Raw genomic sequence first — 26912 nt, forward strand, 5'->3', positions numbered from 1 at the left:
AAAATACCAGGATACCTGGCAAGAATTCTGCCAAATCACTCCTTCATCTCCCAATTCAGAGTGTTGTTCACTACCTGAAAACTGCGATCGCACGTCACGCAATTTCACCAATCCTTCTTTTTGCATAAAATCCCCCTAAAAATTGCTGAAAGCCACTTGCTTTTTTTTACATATCATCCTATTTTAGAAGTTGTCTACAGTATTTGTATATTTACAAGAGATAATATCTAAAATATCAAAAAATTGGCTAAACTTGTCTAAAAATCTAGTATTTTTGAGCCATCCACACTACGGTCACTGACATTACTGGCTAATATAGCATTCGCTCTCTAGATCAATAAGAAAACCGCACTCGAGAGTTTTTTACACTGTGATCGCGTAGCGGCATGACATCCCTAGCCAGAATTCTGCCAAATCACTCCTCCATCTCCCAATTCGGAGTGTTGTTCACTACCTAAAAATTGCGATCGTGCATCGTGCGATTTCGTCAATTCTTCTTTTTACATAAAATCCTTCCAAAATGGCTGGAAGCTATTTGCTTTCGTTTACATGTCATCCTATTCTAGAAGTTGTCTATATTTTTTGAATTTTTACAAGAGATAATATCTAAAATATCAAAATTTGACTAGTCTTGTCCAAAAATCTAGTATTTTTGAACCACCCACACTACAGACACTAACATTAATGACTAATATGGCATTGGCTCTCTAGATCAATAAGAAAGCCGAATGACAATGTACTCTAGAGTTTTTTCACACTGTGTGCGCATAGCGCCACGACAACGTTTCACTGGCACTAAAACGCAAAACGCTTGAAATGCCTAAAACATTTAGTAAAATGAGAAACGCCTTGAGTAAAATGGCTGATTAAAACCATATTTTTAAACATAAAAATTTTATATTTTCTTGCTCTTTTGAGAGTTTTTACACTCTACATATAGGATAGACATCATTTGTTGACATGAAAAGATTTGGATGGTTTAAATATGTAAGTTACAACTCATTGTTTATAAAGAAAGCTATCTCATATATATTATTCAACCGTTTCGCTTGGGACTTGCCCAAAGGTGAAATGTTTCAGGGTGAACCGCAATGTTTTAAGGGTGAAACATTTCCGAGGTGAAACGTTTCACGATTACCTTGGGTGGAGTGTACAGCAATAGATGAATGTAAGTGCTAAACGTGTGTATTGTGAGGATGAGCAATGGAAGCAAAAGAATACAATTGTTGAACACTGAGAAGAATGAATAGTGAAAGAGATTACACGAGAACTCAAAGAACAAGTAAACCAGCAATGGAATCCATAACTCAAGACATGAGATGTACCAAATAAATCACACTATTGATAGCATGTGTATGACCAGCAGTACCTTAGTCCCCTTCTCTCTAAGTGGATGTGATCCGATACAATAGGAGTGGAGTATATATAGACTCTAGAGCGAGACCTGAATCAAATGGACTAATCCTAAATGAGCTGCCCAATTGCCCATACAAGTGAAAAACAATACAACATCCCTCTTCTCATGGATACCTCAACTTGTGGAGCTACTCTAAGTGCTGCCTTAGCTTCTAGCACTATCTTAGTGTGAAATCTAAGATCACACAACTTACTAAGATCAAACGAATAATAGAGACATCAAGACCTTAACAATACCAAGCCTAACTAACAAAAGGCCTATTACAATATACGATAAGCATGTCAACAAAGGAACTTCCGAAAACAATACCTAGTACTCCTTTTGAAGTTTCGATATCTAGCATCATTTAGAGTCTTTTGCATTAAAGCAGGTGATTTAGAGTTAGAAGCATGGATGAAGAGGATATTAGATATGCCAATGGAAGAAAAACTATGTAAGTACTACCCTCAAAGACATCTTGATCTTGAACTACTCATAGAAGTGCTAAGAGTAATCAAGCTTTCAAAGGTTAACCCATATAATGAACATGAAATACCTCATGTACATCTCAAGGTCCATCTAATAGTGCAGAGCGAGCTTACACTCAATGCTCACAATGACAAAGGGGTGTTTGATTACAACAGTTTCACTTTTGATAAGAAAGAGCTTGATAGGGTCTTATATGTTACCTTACCTTAGATATACTACCAGCTTATGTACAATGAATTGACTGCAGACAAAATGGGTTTGCAGCATATCCCCAAAGACATAGGAAATGTGATCAAAACAAGAAACTTGCCTGCCTTAGGCAACGGACATGGTCTAATTATTCCCAATGCTCTATCACATTGGCCAAGTTCAGATGCACTTACTTGTTGGGATACTAGAGCAAGGGCTAGCAGATATCTCACCCCCAACATGATAAAGTAAATGGCAGCCCATGAAATGGATACTCGAGGCCTGACTAACCTATCAGCATCATCACTCTACTCTACTTTAGGATCGTTAATCTCTCCTCCCAATTGATTATTTGAGGACGTGCATAGGACCAGAGGGCTATGTTGTCTTCCAATGAACTATACAAATGTAGCCTCTGTTGAGATATCGAGCTCCACTCGTGATATGCCAGGGTGACCGTTGTGCATTTATGTCACCGACTTGTTAGTTGCATATGCGGTTGGTACACCGCCCATGAATAATGGCTAGATGACAGCTATCCTTATCTACTCTAGTTCGTGGCTCAGTTAGTATGCCACCTTAGTTAGTTGAGTTTGGTTTGAGACCCATATATAGGGTTCTTCTATTTTTTTGTATAAGAGTTCTTTTTGGCTTACACAACTAAGAAGAGGAAAACTGTTTTCAGCCTCCACCTGTGTGTGTATTCTCCCATTGTGCAAGCAAGAAAGCTACAAGTGAGACTCCTTCCTTCTCTCCCACAATCTTGACATGGTATCAGAGCCTTGTTCGTGGTAAGGAGCTCAAGAAAGCAAACCAAGTTCACGGTGTTCTGGTAAGAGGACCAGTGTTGCTTTCATTTTTCTGTTTTGGGAGCAAGTCTCTGCAGGTAGCACAGCCAGAAAGTGCAAGAGTGCATTGTCTCAGGTTGAGACGCCCTTCGCGGTGAAGCAAGAGGGCAGTATATGCTGCGGGAGAGGGCTTTAGCCCTAGGTATCTCTGTTGTTTTTATTTGAGGCCATTTCAGGGCCTGTTTTGGAGGCGGAAGTTTTTCTGCACCCACTCAGGAAAATGCCCTGTTTTATGCTGTGCGACCACTGTTCTACAGGTCGGTGAAAAGTTACCACAAAAATTGCATCGTATGCTTGTGTGCAGAGACATTGGGAGTTACAGAATCATCCTTGGTTCCTGTTTATGCAAAATCGTCACTAGGAAGTGACTGTGTGGTCAAATACCACTTTCGCCAGTTTTGCAGATTTGCCCTTGTGAGGGTGAAGCTGTGTTTTTTGCAGTGACAAAATTTTTTGCAGTGTTCTGTAATGGCGTCTGATTCTCTTTCACAGATTGTAACTGAAAAGCTTGACAAAAACAACTTCCAAGCATGAAAGTTTAGAATGACGAATTTCCTTATGGGAAAAGGATATTGGGAATTTGTTACAGGAAATGAAGAAGAACCAGTTCTTCTTGATGTTCCCAATCAACAGCAAATGCAGGCATTTAAAGCATGGCATAAGAGAGCCAGGAAAGTTATGTATTGGCTGTCTATCAGCATTTCAGACTCTATAATTGTGCATATTCAAGATGCAAGTACGCCAAAGGAGGCATGGGATACTTTGTCAAAAATGTATAGCACAAATACGCAAGCCAGGAAAATGCAGCTCAAGCAAGAGTTGCACAATGTGCAAAGAGAAAGTATGAGCATCAATGACTACCACATGAAGGTGAAGAAGATTGCAAATGCACTTGCTTCCATTGGGTCGCCAGTGAAAGATGATGATTTAGTTTCTGTGACCTTGAATGGTCTAGGAAAGGATTATGCACAGTTCCGAACATCCATTTCCGTCCATGAAAGATTTCTTGATTTTGAGGAGTTGATTGCTCTTCTAATTTCTGAGGAGCAGAGAAATGGTGGTGCATCTTCTTCAGGAGGAACTTCAAAATAAGCTATCTTCTACTCAAATGCTGGAAGAGGTAGAGGCAGAGGTAGAGGAGGCCGTGGTAGAAATCAAAATATGCAGCAAACTCAAGAAAACCAGTCCTATGGAGGAGAACGTGGTAACTCTAGAGACAGGGGGAGCCAAAGAGGTCGTGGTGGATGGCAAAGAGGCCAAAATACAAACAGTAATGTTCAATGCTACTACTGTGGTAAAATGGGTCATATGGCTAAAGACTGCTACAAAAAGCAAAATGACATCATGAATGGAAAATTGCAACAAGGGAATTATGCATCTTCTAGTAGACAGGGTGATAACAGAAATGAGCATTTGTTTATGGTGCAGCACATGAACAATTCTGTGACAAGTGCAAAAGAAAGCAACGATGTATGGTATGTTGACTCAGGTACATCAAACCACATGACAGGTCATGCAGAATGGATGGAGGATGCAAGGAAAATGGAAAAACAAGGATTTTGGAGACTGGTGATGATACTGCACATCCTATTGTGCAGATTGGAAAAATTCATTTATCTATGCAGGATGGGAAAAAGAAATACCTGTCCGATGTATTTCATGTCTCGAATATCACCAAGAATCTGGTTTCTGTTGGTCAAATGGTTGAGCAAGGCTTGCAAGTCAGATTTAATCCTCATGGATGCTTTGTTGAGGATATGAAAAATAAAGGTCGCTTGATAGCAAAAGGAAATAAGAATGGCAGAATGTTTACGTTGGATGCAGACATGCCTGAATTGAGTACAGCAATGTTTGCACATGGGACCGGTGTAGTTGCAGATATTGATATCTGGCATAAACACATTGGTCATGTTAATGTACAGCGACTTAAATCAATGCAAGCCCAAAATATTGTTGTAGGATTGCCTAAATTCAAGGTTGCAGAAATGCATAAGGTATGTGAAGCCTGTCAATTTGAAAAACAGGCAAGGAAACCATTTCCTAGACATGTTCAAGAGAGTAAGAAGCCATTGGAATTAATCCACTCTGATGTGTGGACTACTAAAGCTGCATCTCTTGGAGGCTGTCATTATTTTGTCACTTTTATTGATGACTATAGCAAAAAAGTTTGGGTGTATTTTATGAAAAAGAAAAGTGAAGTTTTTGGGCATTTCAAAACTCTTAAAGCTATGGTTGAAAAAGAAACAGGCCTGCAAATAAAATGCCTAAGGTTAGATGGAGGGGGAGAGTACCTCTCAAATGAGTTTGCAAGGTTCCTGCAGGAGCATGGCATAAAGCAGCAATATTCATGCAGTCATACCCCACAACAAAATGGAATTGCAGAAAGGAAAAACAGGCATATTGGAGAGGTATCTCGTGCCATGCTCAATGAAAAAGACCTGCCAGATTTTTATTGGGCTGAGGCAGTTGCTACAACAGTCTACATAATGAACAGGACTTCCACTGCAGCAATACATGGGATGACTCTAGAGGAGAGGTATACTGGTAGGAAACCAGATATTTCTCATTTGAAAATTTTTTGTTGCATTGCCTATGTTCATGTACCAGATGAGTTGAGATCCAAGTTGGATCCAAAAGCTGAGAAGTGCATCTTTATTGGTTATTCTTTGCAGTAGAAAGGGTATAGATGCTATAACCCTTCTACTCGTAAGTTTACAGTGAGCAGAGATGTTTTTGATGAGATGAGTAGCTGGTAAATGTGATTGATGATGTAGATGCACAAAGTGGTAATGCCGCACAGAATTCACAGCAGCAGTCACAAAATATTAGTGGACCTGGAGCGTCCTCTAGCAGTGGTTCACATTCTTTGCCATGGACAGGCAGATTGAGATCACGAGATTCTTCTCAAAGCAATGTAGATAGTGGTATGCAGGTATTACGAAAAGGAAAAGAGAAGGTAGATCAGCCCATGTTTGATGTGAATGTAGGTCACTCTTATGTGGATGGTGAATCCAGTGGCTCGGAACAGAGCATTGATGATGAGTTGGGTATTCCTTTTATTGTTACACCTAGAGTAAGGAAGACCAGGGATGTTTTGAGAGCACCTGGGAGTGAACCTACTTTGCGCAGGTCTACCAGAGCTAGGTATCTGTGGATAGGCTGAAATATGATGGATTTACAGCCATTCACTATGCCTATGGCAAAGTGATACAAGAACCAGAACCCACTTCTTTTGAGCAAGCCATGGAAAAAAAAAAATGGGAGAAAGCCATGGATGAAGAAATGGATGCCTTGGAAGCAAATGCTACATGGGAATTAGTACCTTTGCCTAAAGGTAAGAATGCAATTGGTTGTAAGTGGGTTTATAAGGTGAAGCACAATGCAGATGGTTCTGTGAACAGATACAAGGCAAGATTAATAGTCAAGGGATATGCACAAACATATGGCATTGATTATGAAGAAACATTCAGTCCGGTTGCAAGGATGGTAACCATAAGAGCAATCATTGCTATGGCTGTATCAAAGGGATGGTCTTTACATCAGATGGATGTTAAGAATGCCTTCTTGCATGGTGATTTGCAAGAAGAGATCTATATGGAGCAGCCACCAGGTTATGTGCATGCTGTTCATCCTGAGTTTGTTTGCAGGTTGAAGAAAGCATTGTATGGCTTGAAGCAAGCACCTAAAGCATGGTCTGACAAGATAGGACAGTATCTTGTCACTATTGGCTTTCAGATTTCCAAGGCAGATTTCTCACTTTATGTGAGAAAAACAGAGAAAGATATTATGTTACTTGTCATTTATGTTGATGATTTGATTATGACAGGTGACAGTGATGAAGATATCCTTCATGTGAAAATGCTATTGAAGCAGAAGTTTGAGATGAAGGATTTGGGATAGCTGCGTTATTTCTTGGGCATTGAGGTGATTAGATCACCAAGTGGGATACAGCTCTTGCAGAGGCAGTATAGATTGGACATACTGTCCAAATATGGGATGACAGGCTGTAAGCATATTTCAGTTCCTTTGGAGCAGAATGTAAAACTGAGCGCAGATGCAGGTGAGCTTCTGAAAGACCCTACTATGTACAGACGCATAGTAGGAAGTTTGATTTATATGACTATTACTAGGCCAGATTTGAGCTATGTTGTTGGATTAGTAAGTCTGTTTATCCAGGCTCCAAGGAAACCGCATTTGGATGCGGCTAGACGCATACTCAGGTATGTGAAGTCCACATTGCAGTATGGACTACTTTATGAGACTGGGGTTCAGATACAGTTGCATGGATACACTGATGTTGATTGGGCTGGTAGTATTTCTGATAGACGATCTACCAGTGGATATGTGTTCTCTTTTGGGAGTGCTGCAGTCACTTGGAGCAGCAAGAAACAGCCTACAGTTGCCTCGTCGAGCACAGAGGCTGAGTACAGGAATACAGGAATGGCTGCATGTGAGGTAGCTTGGTTGCATAAGCTACTTTATGATATGCATCAGCCTACAGATGGGCCAGTTGTCATTTATTGTGACAACATGAGTAGTATACACTTGGCAAATAACCCAGTCTATCATGCTAGAACAAAGCACATTGAGGTGCATTATCACTATGTGCGGGAGAGGGTTTTACTAGGTCTTATTGATCTAGTTTATGTCAGCACAGAGGATCAGATAGCTGACATATTTACGAAGGCATTGGGCGCAGAGAAGCTGCGCAAGTTCAGAGACCTGCTTGGTGTGCAGGAATTGGGATTGAGCTCGAGGGGGAGTGTTGAGATATTGAGCTCCACTCGTGATATGCCAGGGTGACAGTTGTGCATTTATGTCACCGACTTGTTAGTTGCAGATGCGGTTGGTACACCGCCCATGAATAATGGCTAGATGATAGCTATCATTATCTACTCTAGTTCGTGGCTCAGTTAGAATACCACCTTAGTTAGTTGAGTTTGGTTTGAGACCCATATATAGGGTTCTTCTATTTCTTTGTATAAGAGTTCTTTTTGGCTTACACAACTAAGAAGAGGAAAACTGTTTTCAGCCTCCACCTGTGTGTGTATTCCCCCATTGTGCAAGCAAGAAAGCTACAAGTGAGACTCCTTCCTTCTCTCCCACAATCTTGACAGCCTCTTGATCGTAACCATTACTACTGTAGCACCTCCTAAACATGACCTTTGCTCCTATAGCCTCAAATAAATAACTGCACATGTCAAAACTGCTCTGCCAAGAAAAGTCATCTAAGATAGCAACACAAAAGGTTCATCACTCTATTGTCGCTTGGAAACGACTTCGACCATTTTGTATAGATCTCATGAAGTGCAAGTTCTTTTGTAGTAGCATAATTAGGAGCCATGTGGCAAGATACAAAGAAGATTGCATCCTCTCAAAGAGATTGAAGAGAGATGTGATGCAAAGATGATGGCTTAGAGCTGTAAGGACATGGGTGGCAACAGTGCAAGAGAAGGGGTATGCACTTGATAAGCCTCATTGCACATGAAGCAGCTCCTGAAAAAACAATAGCACAATGTCAAACAATCAAGATATACTATATACCTAGCCTTACGCTTGCAAGAAATTGAGGTCTTCCCACAAACTGCCTTTGGTTTTGAGCAAATGATCAAGACTCATTTACTGACAATCTTTCAGAGCCTGGAGTCTTCTTTTACATATGGATTTTTTCCAATTATGGTGTTAGTATTCTTTCTGGTGTACAGACATGGCATAACACAGCCATTGCAACCAGGACCACTTCACCCAGTTGGTGAGACTTTGTAATTCTTATGTTCACTAATTATCTTGATATGCTTAATTTGATGTCCGAGGTGTGATCACTATATTCAAAGCTTTGTTTCAGAAATATGCACTGAAAAGGGAAACAAAAGGGGGGGCAAAAAGAGTACCAAAACGCAGAGTTGTCAAGTCTGAGGAAGTAACGAAAGAGAAAGGAGAGAGCACCAACCAAACAGAAAGCTAGCTTTTACAAAAGCTTGTAGGATGTCTGAATTCAAAAATTGTAGCAATGCCAGCATGTATAGCAACATAACAGCCAGAGAGCATCTTGCTTATAGTTGCAAAAATCCTTAGAACCGACAACTAGATAAGCAATGGTATAGTAAACCAAAACAAGTCCAATACTAAAGCTACCTAATTTAAGAAAAACAGCTCACACCTGTGTATATATTCAGCTTGTTATACTATACACTAATTATGGAGAAACTTTGCCTAGTACTTCAAGGTAGTGGACTATGCTTGATACACGTAGCACAACCAACCCATTAAAATATTTTGAAGACAACTTGAATGTAAAACATTATTTAGTTTCAAATGTTGACTTGAAACATGCTGTGTATAATGTCAAATATCAACGTAAGCATGCCGTGCAGGCACTTGGGTTGAGCACCATACCAGACCCTCTATCAGGCCTGTTTCCTCCTTTTTGAGAATGTCTTCTGGAACCCACTGCAATCCAAAATGAACAGGAAGGGGAAGAGCAGTAAGAAGTAGGCTCTTGAAAAATGCTCTATCAAATGACATTGAGCAAACTTAAAGCCCGTGAAGACAACGGATCAAGAGCATTGTCTACAAGAAAAAACCAAGTATTAAATTTTACACATGGACACAGTGCTTACTTGAGCACAAAAAACATGGGCCCAGTTATTTTGGCAGTATCTCTTAAAAGCTCCCGATGACCCAAAACACAAAGCACAAGCAATTCCACACCCTGGTGTGCCTGGATCAACTGCAGGGGCCCTCAAACCCTGAGACTGTCGAACTATCTCTACACAGGGCTGACAGTACCAGTCACCTACTGGTGACCTGTTAAGGCCATAGCATTCCTGGTGAACTGCAATCTGCAGAGAAATAACACCCCTTATTTCATTGGTAAATATCATACCAACCTCAAAAGAGTATTCAGCCCAACACTCCATGGCTTGTCCAACAACTGATACATGCCAGCACAAAACCATACAAAGCATGAACCAGAAATCCACATCAATCCATCAATCACAACCACATGTAGATGTTGCTTTTCAGAATTAGAGCCCCTATTTGACAAGATATAAAGAAAATAGACAACCTCGCCTACATATTCAACAGTAATAGTCACTCACTAACCTTGCATCTCGAGCAGATAATAACTGGATTTGAGCGTGAAGGATCTTTACATACATCACAAGCACTGAGATCTGTTCTCGATTCGGTATAATTTCCATGATTCTTCAGTACTGACACCCTTCCTTCCTGTCCCAACAAATTTCCTTTATCATGTGAAGAAATTCGAGATGTTGAGCTTGTTCGTCCAGCACTGGTATTCAACTTCATCGGTTTTGGCATATCCGGGGGTGCTATAGTACTCACACCACACAAATGCAGATTTTCTGGTAAAGTAGTACCCACATCATTTGCACATTCTCTTAATGCAGGTTCTCTCAGGTGGCCACCTGGGGCATCTCTTCTAAGGGTGCCTATCCTGGAAGATGCTGCTGCTGCAGCGGCGGCAGCGGCAGAGACAGCTTGAGCTTCTTTGTTTCTCCTTTCTTTCCTGCCTTGCTTTTTAGCTTCTCTAACAGTGTTTAGGTATTGGTTTACCAACAGCAAATCTTTAGCTTTTCTCTGTGAACTACGCAAATCATCAGCCAGACTTGTGATGACTTTTGTAATAAGTTGCTCTGAAACAACCAGTCAAATGCACGATCCAGTGAGTAAGGCTCAAAACCTACCAAATACACAGCAGAAAACACGCGATAAGCATGCAACCACACTCACCACTCCGACAGCAATTTTTTTCCGCACAAGCAAGTAACATCAACTGCAAACCAATAATCTCCTCTTCTATCTCATCTTGTGGTGCCATATCTAGTACACCTGATTTTCTTGCATGTTCAAGCTGCTTTATTTGAGCCTCAATGGATCCAACAGGTGAGCCACTTGCAATTTTTGAAGTCAGATGAGGTTTATAAACTGACTCATCCCTTTGGACCCACTTGCTTCGGGGACTTTGCTTAACTTCATCATGAGCAGATGCAGAAGCCCACAGGCCATCAGACAAAGCACGAGTCTCTTGCAACCATTCACCAGCTTTCTCCATCTGGGAACATCTTTGGGCTGTGTTACTTTCAACTAGTTGAAGTCTTTGCAATATGCAAGGGTGTACATTCAAGCCAGTAAAGTCATCTTCTGCCCTGCACAACAGACTTATTGGCTCAGAAATTGACTACACAAGGCACTCAGAAAAATGACACTGCTTTTTGTCCAAATACCTGTGTACAGAATAACCATCAGACATTGTAAGAGGTTCTTTATTGCCACCTTGCAACTGTGCATTTTGTTGATGATCTGAGGGTGAAATTTGACAATGTTCGGGCATATTTGAGACACTCATATTGGTAGTTGTTTTAGTTTGTAACTGTCCGCCCTGCTCACAGGCTTCTTCCAGGGTAACAAGTACATTACGCAGCTTCAACTCCTCCACACTCTTTTCCCCTGTTCCTTCAGGCAGCCTGATAATTGTTTGCATCTCCTGCAAAACACGAACAGAGTCCCAAAGTTGATTAGTGAACACAAAACTTCTGTTATAAAACAATAGATGTAACTAGAGATGGCAACTATTCTGCATCACTCCCACATGCTAAGAGGCCGCAACCTCGTGGATTTTCTGTTATTGACTAGGGGCAATGGGATGTTCCTTGCCACCCCATCGACTGGGGGTGTGGCTTGGAGAACAGAAACCACAGTTTGAGATTTACAAGTTCAATAATGCCATCTGCAGGGAAAAGTGGATCATCCTCAAATGAGGAACAATCGTTCCCACACTGGGAAAAGTCAAGCTCCTTTGACACAAGTCACATGATCAATAATGCCATGTGCGGGGAAAACTAGATCATCCTCAAAATGAGGAACAATCATTCCCTTCTATCCATAATAAGACAAACAACATGGCTTTTTTTTTAGTAGTAAAATCATTTTTAAACACAAAATTTCATAGCATTATCACTGGGAGAAGTCAAGCTCCTTTGACACAAGTTTTCATTTCTGGAAAATGGCATTAGGCTACTTAGTTTTCCATCTCTTTGATTGTGTAAGGGCAAGAGCAATAATAAGCGATACAAAACTCATACCGTAAGTAGATCAGTCTCCTTGGCTAAGGGTCCCAATAGGCTTACCGAATTGTAAACTAGATCTTTCACATATTACGTATAGCATTTTCTACTACCAGATCCTTGGCCCACTCTTGTAGCCTTTGTTCTGTCATGATTCTTCCTATACAATGTGTACATCCAACAGCTAAGATATTTAAATGCTTAATGACAGATCTTCATGCGACAAAGATGAAGAAGGTGATTGCTTGGCTTACCAAAATGTAAACTAGATCTGTCATACATTAGGTATGGCATTTTCTCCCACCACGTGTTTGGGCCAATCTTGTGGCCTTTGTTCTCTCATGATTCTTCCTATACAATAAATGTGTACATCCAACAGTTAAGTTCTTTCAATATTTCATAACAGATCTCCATGCAACAAAGATGAACAAGGTGGTTGTTGCGAAGCTTCACCACAAAAGAATTGGAGCAAACCAAGTTGCAAAGACGAGATATGAAGCCACGTGCAATTGTGACTACTGCCCCTGTGGACCATCATTTAGTTGCAACCATTAGATAATGGGTAGTCAGTTTGAAGATTGTTCCTGTGGACCATCATCTAGTTCCAACTAGTTAGATAGTGGGTAGCCAGTTTGAAGGTTATTCCTGTTAGCATACTGATAGGCCAACCATTGTTCTCCATACTTCCCTTGTTGGAGATAATATTCTTTGAAGGGACCTCAACCGTTCTGTGTCAGTTTGGTGTTTTAATGTCTAGCCTTTATAGTGGGATGATCATCTCCTCTCTCTTTTTCCAGTGTAAACAAAGTTTAAAGGCATGAACTTCCCCACATCTTGAATTTGCAGGCTTCTGTCATCCACCAAGTTGTAAAGGGGATGTAGGGAATTGTAATATCCCAAATCTGAAAGTCACAAACCTCACTGCGTATTTGGACATTTCAGATTTTTGGCCATATTGTAGAAGGCCCAGGAAAGAACTAACAATCCTCTCTAAAATGATGGGAAGTGAAAGAGAGATTTTGAAAACCACAGGAACAAGTTCTTACTAGAGATAACTGGAGAAAGTCATATATATCCAAGAACTAACAGAAATTTTCATCCAGGAGAAATGTTTACGTGGAGCTTTCAGTGCATCCAGTGGAACATCTTAAGTCACCTTTCACAGTTCACAGTGCCAGTGAACAGCATCTCGTGTTGACCTTGGGACTCAAGCCATGAACAGGAGATTAAGCATGACCACCTTTAACACCAACAATATGATGACCTTTTGCATCTGCCCCAAGTTTGTAGCTAACTATATAACCAACACTGAAAATCAGTCAGTCCATATGAAATCATTGTCAGCCTTTATGGTGCAAAACCTTGGTCTTCCCACTTCAAACTGTTCTTTGGTCTTCCAAAATTTAGTGCCACAATTCGTGCAGTAATCGTGTAAGTTTACAACAAAAGCTTCCCTGAGCACTTCAGGATCAACTGAGCAGGGAAAGGCTTTACCCCACAAATATGGAAAAAAACCTATTTCATCACTTCCAATATATTACTGCTGTAAATGTGGAGAAAAGCCCTTAGGCTAGCAAAGACTAGCCACTAACAGGAAAGACTGCTTCACATGGTCATGCATTGCCTTACAATGTCTAAAGGAGCCCAGAATGCCAAATAATTCACAAAAAAGCCTAGAAAGTTGATGCTGTATGAGGAAGTCCATAAATCTTCTAAAAATAACCCCAAAATTAGGGACCACATAATAGTTTTTGGCAAATATGAAAGAAAAATAGCAAAGGAAGCAGACTAGTTTGCTGCACATGACCCAGTAGAAATCTGATAAAACTGTTGTGGCACCAGGAAAAGGCCAGTGTAATTATCTCCTGTATCCACCTTTTCAATTAGACAACAGCCGACAGGCTGTGCTTCCATTCAAAATCATTATCCAGCACAAAGACTTGCACTTCCACTTGCATACAAAGGGGAGCACCATGCATGGTTGTCTGGTTTATAAATGGTAACAGTGGAAAGAATGAGGTGCAGATAGCAGCCAACCCTCCAAAGGGCACCATGTGTCCAATCCTAAGCTGTGTGCCACGACGTCTCTCTCTAATGACATGTCTCTCTCCCTCCTCCCCCGAAAAACCCCATTAGTTTTCAACACCCCAACCCAAGGACTACCACCAATAGCTACATATTATGATACAAACAGAGAGATATTACTTGGATGAACACAATCCACATGCACTGTCTATTCAATCTGCTCGGGAAACTCATGTGCACCGCCCTAGTGAGCTCATGGATCAGTCAGTTTTGCAAAACCATAGATCAACTAGAACATTTGATGCACCAACTTACCACTACCACAGCTGAAGATCAATTGTACCCCGCTTAAGCAATAAAGTTGTCCTAGAGACCCAAAACCCTGGGTCAGCCTAAAATGCCATTCAAAGAGGCTCAGTTGTAGGTTATGATTCATGTTCTCATCTCATCCACTGCAAACTTGATTCTTCGCTGGATATACCACAAGGAGCCGAGTCTGACTCTTCGATGCATAGTCTAGCATAAGGAGCAAGTCTGAGATTCTGTAACACTAAATAGGTGGAGTCACAGGAAACTTACATAAGTAGGATACCCAACCTACTGCGAGATGTATGGGCAGTCTGCTGCAAATCAGAATTACATGTGGAATTTTCCTTGTCAAGTTGGGCAAGATCATCAAAAACGTCAATGAGGATCCAAACTTGAAAGGCTTCGTACAGAGTAATCATGACTTACTTTTGTAAGCCCATGGCCTGAAGCACCCTGAAGAATGAACAGACCAAGCAGGGCACTCTGGCACCCCAGAAAGAACATGTCCTTGAATGTCATTAAGCAGGCAGACCAAGCTCAAACTTGATCGGTGACCTAGGCAACCGCCACTTGCCAGTTCAATTTCAGCAGAGACATCAGAGACAAATGAGGTTTCTCACAATTGTCATGTGGCCCTACCACAAACACTGGAGATTGAGGAGAATGCTTCATATGCACAATATCGTTGCCCATGCATGCACTAGGCTCTGCAAGCCCCATAGGCTCCCTGATATCCTTATACCTTATCAAAAGATAGATTGTTTCAAATTTCCTATCACACGAGAGATTTGATTAGTGTATATTCCTTTGCATCATAGACACTGCAGCCTTTTTAAGATTCTCTCTCTCTCTCTCTCTCTCTCTCTCTCTCTCTCTCTCTCTCTCTCTCTCCAGGTGAAGTTTGAATTAATGAATTGAAATATTTACAAAGGGCCTTTAGGCCAACCAAGCAAACTCAAAAGGCTACAAAAACTCAAGGCTACAATTACAGAAGGGGATCATGAAGCAGCACAACCAGAGTGGTGCGGATGCTATCCATCCATGCAGCAGCCACCTCTCTAAGGATCACACCAGCAGAAACCATGGAAATAACTTGCCACAATAAAAACCTCAGAACACGGCCCACATGGTCATGGATAGCTAGGACTGAATCAAACCCCCTCCCCCTCTCTCTCTCTCTCTCTCTCTCTCTCTCTCTCTCTCTCTCTCTCTCTCTCTCTCTCTCTCTCTCTCTCTCTCTCTCTCTCTCTCTCTCTCTCTCTCTCTCTCTCTCTCGTTATGTTAGTTTTCATCTTTCTTTTGCTTATCCATGATAAGACATAGCATAGATCAGTTGTACTTATGATTTCAGTCTCAGAGGCCATTTTGGCCTCTAATAGAGGCTAATAACTCTTTCTTTTTTAATGTAAGGCTTTTGTGTGTTTGTGTGTGTGCGCGTGCATGCACATGTGTGTAGATATATATCTGCTCCCCCCCCCCCCCCCCCAAAAAAAAAATCTATTTTTTAACTCGGAGTTCTGTATTGGTGTTTGAAATGGATATGGGTATGGGGGCATGAAAATAACTACACAAGAGACAAGAATACTGAAAAGTTTTGTGAAGCCATAACATTTTAAGGCACTGATGCAATACCACAGCTATGGCAAATGTACAGTTCTCTAGGAAAAGAAGCAAAATTACAATATTTTAATCGAAAGCACAAATAGCCGTAACACTGACATACAAAATAGTGTTCCTCGGGTTTTATTTGAAGAGACCAGCATAAATGTCACAAAACAAGCCCTGCTACTCAAGACAGAGATAGATAAAGCCTCTTGTCACTAAACATGTGGCAGTATCCTGGAAATAATGAGCAACATATTGAAGTCGACATTAGATCAAATAGCCTTGTGCATGCTACCAAAGTGCATAAACCCCTTTTGATAGAAAATGTTCCATGCAGTGACTTCAATGAATCTGCGGAGTCAGTGCATACACCTCTTTTGATAGAAAATGTTCCGTGCAGTGACTTCAATGAATCTGCACAGTCGAACATATGCAAGGAATATGTACATTGAGAAAACAACCATGAGTATCATTAACCAGAGCAAATGTTACATTACAGCCAGCAGGCTGGATTTGTCCTTTCAAAAGACGTGGGTTTCCTCGGATTATGCAAACTTTATGTTGGCAATAGTCTGCTAGAGCATGCCTTTCCAAAAGCTCTGTTGGCCGGAACCTACAAAGCAGTGCTCAACCTACAAGGACATTAAGTATGGGATATAACTAGCCACTGGAGTACAGCACTAGCGCTTCAACATAAATAAGCAGCTGCTCAAGTGCTTTTCCCTGCTAAAAAGTTGCAACAGGCAGGCAGTTTGCCCAAGCCAGCAAGGGATTACTTGGGCAATGATTAGAAACATCTCCATTGCGTGTCCAACTCACAAACATACTGGTTCAAGCCCACAAAAATAAAGACCAGCAATACAAAGTCATAATAAAGGCTCCAGCACTGCTGTTATCAGTAGTCTTCCAATGCCTTGCTTGATTTCTGATTCCTTCACGTCATTGAGACGGTTAAGTTGAATTGCCTTTATCAGCATCCAAGCCTCTCGAAGTCTCTGTTAAACATTGGATGGAGTGTGAGTGAGATTGTTGCAATCAGCTGCTACTGAGGAGTGTCTCCTGGCTTCTTTTCAAGCATGAGACAGCTTTTCTCATTCCACTTTTGCCAATTTTGCAGGACAATAAATTGTGCAGCAGTGCTAGCACATTCAGAATAGCCAATTCCTCCAACCACCTAGATAAGGGAATACTAGACCATGACTGGGAGGAAAACCATTAGCGATTTTTAGAATCAAAGTACTTAGTAGATAACATACTTAAAACCAAACATCAGAATCTTCAAACTGGAGTAACCTACGACAAACAATGATGGATCAGGAATGCTATTCCCAAGAAGCATTAAAAGCAAACTAAAAACTAGCACCGAGGCTTAAAATAAGACCTGTGAGAAAAAGATTCCAATGATTTGTAGCCTGTAGGTGCTTCTAATCCTTAGAATGAACTTGAGCTTTAAATCCATTTATCCCTTCAGGTTTTCAATCAGAGTACTTTCATGTGGCATTTTTGCGATAGAAATCCCTTGAAATGCTGGGATAATTGGCACAAATAAAGTGCTGGAAAAAGGAATCCCTTTAAAGCAAAACAATACTTGGGACCCCTACATACCAACCTTGACTGTAGCAGTAATTTGTGATGTTAACGAATAAATAACAAACAGTGTAAAGTCATCAAACGCTAAAACAGATCAAAAAGGAATCATTTGAATTAAGACATTTGAGTATACAAAGAAACAAAACTATTGACAACAGCCAGTTCAAACAAGGAAGCAAGAGGTACAATCCAATTTTGGAAGTCACTTATTTCTTGGAACCTAGTCCTGTATAAGCTTAAGTGTAATTTGTCTAATTGGAACTTTTTCAAACTTTAGAGCGGTTGTAAACCTTTAGCTAGATTACAGTGCAGCTCTTCATAATTCTGCCGCTGCTAGAAACCTTACAAGTTGGAAATTTGGACACTAAACTAGGAGATTGCAAAGTTAGCACCCAAAAAAAAAAACCAAAGATGTGGTGGTGACTGAACAACATGCAACATTTGGCTCCTTAGTATCTCCACTTTCCAAAGCACAGAGCACTCAGCCTCAGGCCTTATTTTAGACCACTTAACCAAAAGCATTAAGACACAAAATGGTTTATCTGCAAGAGCAATAGAAGAGCATCTATCGCATGAGCAATGGACTTCTCCTCCAGCTCGGCACTTATCAACAACATAGGATGCCTCAGAGCTTTTGAACCAGGAAAGTTGAAGGTCCACTATACGTCCAACTACAGCATTAAAATCACCGAGGAAAGCTGAAGTATCCAATCAATACTTGAATCCTAAAAGCATCTTACCTAATGGCTTCCAATGTTCCTCAAGCTAAAAGAACTCCATGAGTCTACAGCATCTTTCTAGCTTTGGAGAAACTATGAAAGTGACTGCTGTGACAGCTGGAAGTCTTGCAATGGGAACCTTTACTAATCTACCAGCAAGCAAGCCCTAACTACTCTACCAGAGAAACCAAGCTCATAGACTCAATTTCAAGTGAACATTTTGCCAATTTTACTTCTCTACTAAGTAAATCACATTTGATATTAGGTCCATTGACACACAAACTACAAATGCAAGTTCTCGACATGAGATTACTACCTTTAAATCCTCCCCTCTTTGAGAAGCACAAGAAAGGTCCTGAGGTATATCAGCTATATCAGGTTGCCCTTTATGAACAGAGACTGATGGCTGCTCCAGTTTGCGCCTCTTGTTGCGATACGTTTTAAGGGAAGTGTTCTTTTTTGCTAAATCCTTCTGTTCTGAAAATGGAATTTTTTTTGAAGCATCAGTGCCATGCATATCCTTTGCTAAAGGACCAAATGAAGCTGAAAGCCACAATTTTATCTTGCTGTGAACTTCTTGATCATTTATCTCCTTATCCTGCACAATGGACACACAATAACCACCTGTGAGTGATAAGCGCTGTCGAACTTCCTGCCACATGCATTCATACAATGCAGAAACGTTGGATCATACCTCAAGCCAGGAACAAAGACTGCTTTCTGAGATACCCATCTGCATGGCAATATCAGACACAGTGCTGCAAGCCCAGCCCATGATCTGAAAACAAAACCAGACACATCTTCAAGCAGTCTTCTAGCTGATCCTCTACATCAAATGCAGGCAGCTAATACCAGGAAGTAGAAGAGCTTTCCAGAAGTGCAACTCACCTTCCTCACAGTGCATCTATCATCGGCAATCATGCCAATAGCACTCTCTGAACCCAGCCTAGACTGAGGGCTGCACATCTCTGCAGATACAGCCTTGTCATTTTCTAACTCCAAGGAACTCAATTCTGTGTCCTCCTTCATGTTGGTAGGTTGATCAACCTTCACTCCTGTTATTCTATCACCCACTGTACTACCGTAATTTTCTTTGGCACTGTCAGTTGTGCAAATTTTACCAACTTTGTTAAATGGAGCAGTCTCAGAGGTAACACAATTTTGAGCCCTAGACTCCTCTTGTTCCATTTGCATGCCTTCGTGCAAGCTTGCAAGAGGTTTCCCAAGTTGAAGTGTGTGCCTTGAGCAAAACGCACGAAGATCAACCTGAAATTGCAAATGCTTCAAAAATATGAATAACATGCACCTCATAAAAGGCATGGTAGAACAGGGTTAAACCAGTTATAAATGTAGGCCTGCTGCTTACCTCCTCACTTCCCTCCCAGCAAGAGACCTCCATACGAAGCTTTGCTTGCCTTGCACAAAGAGGATGGAAAGCCGTCGCGCACATACCTGCGCAAGATGAGAAAGTAAACCATCACATGAAGCCTACACACAAGTTTCAAGCCAGATCACAAAGCCATAAAACAGCTTGTAGCAAGGGCCTAGAAGTGACACGGTCTTGCCATGATGATACAGAAGTTGGAGATGAGAAAGTCCTTTTGCATCCACACACTCACAAACATAACCTAATGAACTACATATCAATTCACATTAAGAGCTGTACATCATGTGTCATACATTAAACATGTGTTATACTCACAGGCCATTCTGATGGTGAACTTGATGTGAATTTACATTACATCAATTGACGAACAATCGAAGCACCGCACACACTATATTCAATCATTGTACTCTGACGAAGACCAGGCACTATAAATAGACCCACATGACATCATCCATTTTCAGACAGTAAGGAATACCATAGTGAAGGCACAACAACGAAAATCAAGTCTGTGTTTGTTACAACATCAGATCAAAGTAACTATTCAGAAAAGTCTGTGTAGTTAGATTACACAACAACCTATCACTTTTCTCAATCAAAGGTTCAATAGAGGTTTCTAATACAAAATCAGAAGCATCCGACATGAATGTGACATAACCTATCCTTCAACATCAAGATCGACACTTACTGGAACAACCAGTGACCACCTGTCTTCTAGAAAACATCAGCAAGAGAATGGTCGACATAATGTCAGAGGCAAAGCAATCAATAGAATTACCGTGGCTGCACTGGATACATGCCCCGTGTTTTTCTTTGCACATGCTACACAGAAGTTTCCACCTTTCCTCTCTCACACCATCCACGTTCATTATCGGTTCCATCTTGGAAACATCACCAATATATGTTTCTGGTATCCACTGGGCACAAAACAAGTGCCCAAATGCAGGCTTGGGAGGAATTTTGTTGGCATTCTTGTTTGTGGCAATCCGCTTCAATGCCCCGCCTTTTGTAGGGCACATTATACAACCTGGCTGATTCCTGGCACAGTCTTTAGCCCTGGCACTGCAATTGGAACACCATGCACACAACCACTGACCATCTGGTACGACCTTAATGCCATAACATTCCTGATGTACTGCAACATTGCAAGAATCACAAAAAAGGATTTGATTCTGTTCATTGCTGTCACCACTATAGCAAACATCACACAGCTCATCATCATCATTTACAGGAGGGGAGATGACTGTCGTGCTTAGTTCTGCAGCTGGAACTGTGAGCTTTCTTTTTTTGTTGGCAACATTTCCTGCAGGAAACTTTCGCTTTAACCCTATGACTGGAATTTCCAGTACAGACACCTTAGGAGACTGTACAACTTCTTTCACAACTTTCTCTTTGATGTCCCTCTCATCTTCTGGCACTGTTATGACAGGTGGCAGGGAAGGGTGTTCCTCCATGGTCAAACCATCAGGCTGTTCCTTCTCCTTCCATGTGTCTTTGTAAAAACAAGCAACTGGGGGAAGTTGGAGGAGTGGGTCCAATGCATCCTGAGTCCATCGAGTAGGCAATTTTGTGACTGGGTATAGCAGTTGAATATCCTCAGGTGTCAGGTCTCGGAAAAATTCATCTACCTGCAGCCAAAACTGGCCCCCAGAAGAGTCTCTGTTCCAGCTATCCTCAAGGTGGTCTTTCTGCAAACCACCAATAACATCCATCTTTTTAACTCGATTTCTGCGCTTGTTTTCACCTGAGTTTGTTGCAACAAATGATCCATTCGATATTGCACTACCATCCTCACTTGTATACATTGGCTTTAAAGCAAGTGCTTTAAGGACTTGTGAAAATCCATCTACACTCCTGCCTAGCCCATTCCTTCCGCCTATCCTACCTAAACCAATGGATTTAGTAGGACAGAAGAAAGGGTCCAATCTTGCATTGCAACTATTTTCTCGGCATCCCCCATCTGCACCTTTACCCATCATCTTCTACCTTATCGGTGCTCAGGCCAACTTCTTCACACTGTAGCAAAACTCAGAGCAAGGTTCGTGCCTGCAAGCAGAAAAAGATCAGTGTTTTGGAGATAATGTCATAGCATATGAAATGTTAAAATTAGCAGTGAAGGGCCCAAACACTGCAAATTTCAAATGTCCCAGATTATAATTTCTTTTCCAAGACAGTGAGGAATCATCGTTTGCCCTTGAGTAAATTGACACTTCACTTTAACAATGCCAAATAATTTTGAACAACATGTGCATGCACAAGAGCAGTAAACCGATAACTGCTTTGCAAACGAATAAGTATTCTAGATTCTGGATGATAAACGTGATCATTACGCGGACCCTAAATTCTACAGTCCCGTGTCCATGCTTGTAAGCTGGCCACGAGATGAACCTTCAGCAGATGTCCGTTATGCATCATACCAGTACAGAGACTAACATCATCTCAGACACTACTCATTCATTCATGCTCCCGCCGTATGGCATGTGCCTCAATAGTTCTGCGACAATCTTGTTGCGTCCAAATCGTGATGCGAGAGTCTACCCTATGGATGTTCAAAAGTACTGAAGAAAAGAGGCGGTGAAGACTTACCGCCTGTGCGAGGCGTTAACAGGGAGAAGTCACCGGAAGCCATGGAGAGAGCGCAGGAAACCCTAATCGATGCCGTCACGCACGGAGGCCGACCGGGGAAAGTTATGCAGCACGGCAGGCGACACGGACAGCGAAGGTGCAACGGCCTGCGACGGCTCCCGCGGACAGTTGAGGCACGTCGGTTGGCCGGGACGGGGCGGGGAGGGCGGCCGGGTGAAGGAACACAGCTGGAAGGGGGGGGCCGAGGAGCAGGGCCGGGGGGTCGAGGACGAGGCTGCGGAGGGAGAGGCGCGGCGGCGGCAAGCGATCGACGAGATTAGGGTTTGCAGAGAAAGCCTAGGGATCGTGTCAGTTGAGTTGCCGCCATAGCCGACGGACCTGCAAAACTTACACGGGAGGGATGTTGGTAGACGTGGCAAGGCCAGCCATCCAACGTGGCGTTCTTGGCAGGTCAAAATCTACACGTGGCATGAGAAGTGGCCGGGTGACTGAGACAACGAACGTGTACCCTGCGATGGAAATAATCTCCCTCGCTGCCCTCTTTGTCGCGCTGTGTTGTCGAGCCCCACTAGGCAGCCTATAATACTCTCTCGACCTTTCTTTTCGACATGGAGGTGGTCGTTGTTGTATAGCAGGCAATCGAACCCCCGAATATAAAAAGCAAGAAAACAAAAAACCATTAAAAAAATGAAATCCCGCCCCGCCCCTCCCCTCATAACTCCCATCCCACAAACAATTATTAATTTAATTTTCTTAATGATAACGATGATAATGACTCCACAAGGCCAAGTCATATGCAAGAACTTACGCCCCTTACGGACTACCTCTCGCCGGTTCCCTCGCAAGGAGGGGCTGCCCAGTTCATCTGTAAACTAGGTCGACATGTGCAACCTCATTTAGGTAGCAGAATCGTGTGTGGATTTTTATGCATGATATTAATCTTGCTGAATTGAATGTGTTTTTAACCATATTTAAGCATAATGAAATGTCTTTTTTTTAACTACACATTAGATAAATAACACTCAAAGTTTTTGAAGCTGATCAAATTTGGGCTAGTAGCTTGTCGTATAGCATAAGGGCATTGCGCTGATAAAGAGTACCTTGCAAAATATTCACCTTTCACTAAATTTTTTTAGTTAAGCCTTAACTTATAACTCCGTTAAAGCATAGGAGTAACACAAAAAACACTAGCATATTATACAAGCAGAATGTCGAAGAGTTGGCAAAGGTCTCTTCGTTATTTTATAATTATGGAAAAATGTGTCATTCCCACATCTTTTGAGAAAAAACGGAACATTTGCACTTTTATTTGCTTTTCTTTACTTTCCTTTATTGTTCGTTATGATAAAAAGGTAGGTTATAACTTTGTGAAAGATAATCAGTTTTAGTTGGAATTTGTTATATAACTTGGGACTTTGCATTGATAAAGAGCACCTTGCAAAATATAACACCAAAAGCCAAAAAGTTGCTTGATCAAAGTCTAAGATGCAATTGCTTTTACATTTCACTATTTTTCCAATTAAGAATTAACTTATGACTTTATAAAAGTATAGCAATAAAACCAAAGAAAAAAAATTGAACATGCTATACAAGTAGCGTGTTGAAGAGCTAGCACACATCTCTTCGTTGTTTTATAATTATGGGGGAGGTGCCATGTCCTCGTACACTCTCAAATTTTCTTTTCTTTTCTTTACGTTCCTTTATTGTTTGGTATCAAAAACATGGTTTTATAATAAGTTTCTAACCCTCGCAAAGTTTGTACTTCTAAAGATCCCAAATGTATTTGTTGTAGTCAATCCTACAAGAATCATGGGAAACTAGCATTTTAATCTCAAACAACAATTAGCATTTAATTGTACTTTTTACTATTTTATATTTTATTCATTATGCTAATTAACACTAAAATTTTAGACTAATTAATTATTGTTAGCTACATTAAATATTAATTATTTAGACCATTAACTATTTAGATAATGTAGACCATAGATTGCTATGCAAGGGTTTTTATCTTAAAATCCTTACTCCTAAGGAACCGTTGCATCCAACACTAACTATAATGTCAATTTCAACTACTTGTACAGAGTAGTTGTGAAGAGAGCCTTAACTTTAACCAAACCTTGGTATCTGATGGATTATGAAGAGAGTCTTAACTTTTGCAATATCCCTAGCTTCTCAAAAACAAACATAAGAACCTCCCATTATTGCCTTTCTTCTCGCGATACTACTGGAGGTTGATGTGTAGCTCCATAACATCTTCAACTATATAGATTGTATTTTTTAAGGTTGAGCCGCAAAAAAGGTAGTATTGGAAGAAACTCTTCTCATGAAGAGAGCACTGCATAATAATATTGATTATATTAGAGTATTAATACATACAGTAAGTTATTAAGCATATTGCCCTAACCTATTAAATTTATTAATAATATACATTATCATTATTAAATTTCATTATGTATGGTAGTATAAAGTTTAACTAAATAATTGCTTATAACTATTTAATACACATGTGCATGTTAGCTAACATATTAACTAAATTGCATATGTCACGAGGTAAGACTATCACATGGATGATAGCATTAAAGCAGCACATGAGTATAATGGCATTAAACAACATCATGACACAAATAGCACTATCATAAAATTAGCAATCAATGATGTTATAGACAACACAATATAATTGTATTAGTGAAATATTAAATCAATGCTTGAATCAACATGCAACAACTATTAAAAACATATTGACTTTAATTAAATTCTATACAACATGATTGCATCACACAAACAAGACATTGACCATAGGTCTTGAGTCATAGTTGTATTCACATGACACAATTGCATCACACAAGTAAGATGTCAAGTCTAAATGACACAAGCATGATATTAACCTCACGCACACCTTCGATTGCAATATTGACTACATCAATGAATAGGTCATTGATCCATAGACATCTTTAGTACTACATCAAATGAACAAGACACATATCAAAAACACCTTCAATTGCAATTCTATTTGTAGTATGTATTTTAAGCGTACCTTGTTTATATTCCTAGATGAAGTGCTAGTTCACACACGCACACACACACATATAAAATACAAAATTCTATGTAATATAAATAATATATGTATAATTTAGAGTTAATTAATTGAGAAATACCTTTGTCCGTGGTATTTATGGCAAAAAACCCCATAAGCGAGCTTGGTACATGATAAGTGGGGTGGAGTCTATGTGGCCTATTGTGGGGAGGAGTGAGCCTTGAGGGGCAAATGGAGAAGCTAACATGGCAAGGTCATGGGACAATCTCAAGAGATAACCCCATAAGCGACCTCTGAGCATTGGATAATGTAGATGTAGGCCTCCATGACATGCTGCAAGAAGTCTTAAACAAAGGTATCTAGGAAGATGGAGTGGTGCAAATGATTATTAGCATTGTTAATTAAATCCCTAATGATGGTGTCGGAGTACAAAGTTATATCATTAGGATTTGTCTTGTTGTCTTGACTATTATTATCATCATCAAATTTGATAGGGTCATGATGGTCCACCTTGATAGTAGAATGATGCACTTTCAAGGGGGGGATGTTGAATCTGTAGATGATCATCAGTGTAGTCATTAAGATCCCACATGATGGTATCAAAGTGCAGGTTATGTGGTGTGCATGTGTGGAGGAACCATAGGAGGAGGCGGAGGTAGGGGAGAAGAAGGTGTCACCTGTGAGGATAAGGGCCAAGAGGGACATTGTTTACCGCAGCACAGAGGAGTGGGAAAATGGAGTAGAGGAGCAGGAAAATAGAAAAAGGAGATAACTGAAAGGGCACAGGACAAAGGAAGGAAAAGGCGCCCTGGATGGAAGTCAAACCTTGAAAATTTGAATGACGACCTCTCCAGAAGGCCTCAATGTTGCCTCGAGAAAAAAAAAGAGTAAAAGTGCACCATTAATTGTGAAAGCGCTCCCGAATCCTTGTAAAAGAGTGCCAGGCTCACTCCTGTGCAAATTGTATGCACTAGTTGGGAATGGGATAAGTTAGAACGGTGGGAAATAGGAAAGGAGGGCCTAGGCTAATGGCCGGCCATGTAAAAAGTGGGGATAACGGTCCAAAAGGGATTTAGGGTTTTTTATATAAAGTTAAAAAGTGAATGAGAAGCTCATTCTTGTGTGTGGCCAAAGCTTATTCTTCTTCTTCTCTTGTTTCTTGCCTTCTTGCTTGTGCTTGAGTGAGGAATTGAGGGAGTGAGCGTGTGAGAGCGAGGGATCATGGAGAAGAAGCTCCCCATCTTCTCTCTTCATCTTCTCTTCTTCTTTTCTCTTCTCTTTTCTCGCGCGGCTATGGAGGATGGAGCTTGACGGAGAGGGCTTGAGCTTGCGCAAGGATCATGGAGCTACCGGAGTGCAAGAGAGAGGAGGGAACTCGATCAAGCATCAAGGTAAGCTCACTACACCCGTAAGGTAGGCATTGCGCGTCGGCTATGTGAGAGGTAGCCATGGCCGCTCGGCTTAAAACGCTTGATCAATAAGCGGTCCGTAGGTCTCAGGGTAGAGCTCCGTAGCTCCCCTTCATTTTGGTTCCATTGTTGCCGGGACCGACGAAATCGAGCCTCGAGCGGTGCACGCATCGAATCGAGCATAGAAGTAGGGTTTGTAGCCCGAATCGGTGCTCGAGATAGTTAGGAGATTTAGGA

General features: G+C 41.0%; 1 protein-coding gene and 1 long non-coding RNA gene across 3 annotated transcripts in view; both read right to left on the reverse strand.

Annotated features, from left to right (window-relative positions):
• Positions 1 to 22839, reverse strand: part of LOC148014766 (PHD finger family protein) — a 32412-nt gene extending 9573 nt beyond the window's left edge. Inside the window, exons 1-12 of one of the 2 annotated variants that reach the window (XM_087667418.1) lie at positions 22741 to 22838; positions 22233 to 22610; positions 20425 to 21692; positions 19629 to 19714; positions 19151 to 19528; positions 18957 to 19040; positions 18579 to 18860; positions 11175 to 11434; positions 10681 to 11096; positions 10030 to 10583; positions 9543 to 9764; positions 9319 to 9372 (exon numbers count right to left, since the gene is read on the reverse strand). In XM_087667418.1, coding sequence (XP_087523544.1) covers positions 9319 to 9372; positions 9543 to 9764; positions 10030 to 10583; positions 10681 to 11096; positions 11175 to 11434; positions 18579 to 18860; positions 18957 to 19040; positions 19151 to 19528; positions 19629 to 19714; positions 20425 to 21625 — 3537 coding nt within the window. In that variant the 5' untranslated portion in view covers positions 21626 to 21692; positions 22233 to 22610; positions 22741 to 22838. Of the gene's footprint in view, positions 1 to 9318; positions 9373 to 9542; positions 9765 to 10029; positions 10584 to 10680; positions 11097 to 11174; positions 11435 to 18578; positions 18861 to 18956; positions 19041 to 19150; positions 19529 to 19628; positions 19715 to 20424; positions 21693 to 22232 lie in introns of both variants that reach the window. The other variant, XR_015688771.1, reaches the window with a different exon arrangement.
• LOC148014767 (uncharacterized) lies at positions 11442 to 15116 on the reverse strand. Its single transcript, XR_015688772.1, has 4 exons — positions 14775 to 15116; positions 14619 to 14662; positions 12269 to 14510; positions 11442 to 12174 (listed from the first exon to the last, which is right to left on the reverse strand). It is a non-coding gene; the product is annotated as an uncharacterized LOC148014767 (long non-coding RNA).
• Positions 22840 to 26912: the final 4073 nt, after the last annotated feature.

This window comes from Lygodium microphyllum, chromosome 25 (assembly GCF_053477565.2).
Source record: "Lygodium microphyllum isolate KBCC chromosome 25, Lygodium_microphyllum_v1.1.10, whole genome shotgun sequence".
In the NCBI taxonomy this organism is placed as follows: domain Eukaryota; kingdom Viridiplantae; phylum Streptophyta; class Polypodiopsida; order Schizaeales; family Lygodiaceae; genus Lygodium; species Lygodium microphyllum.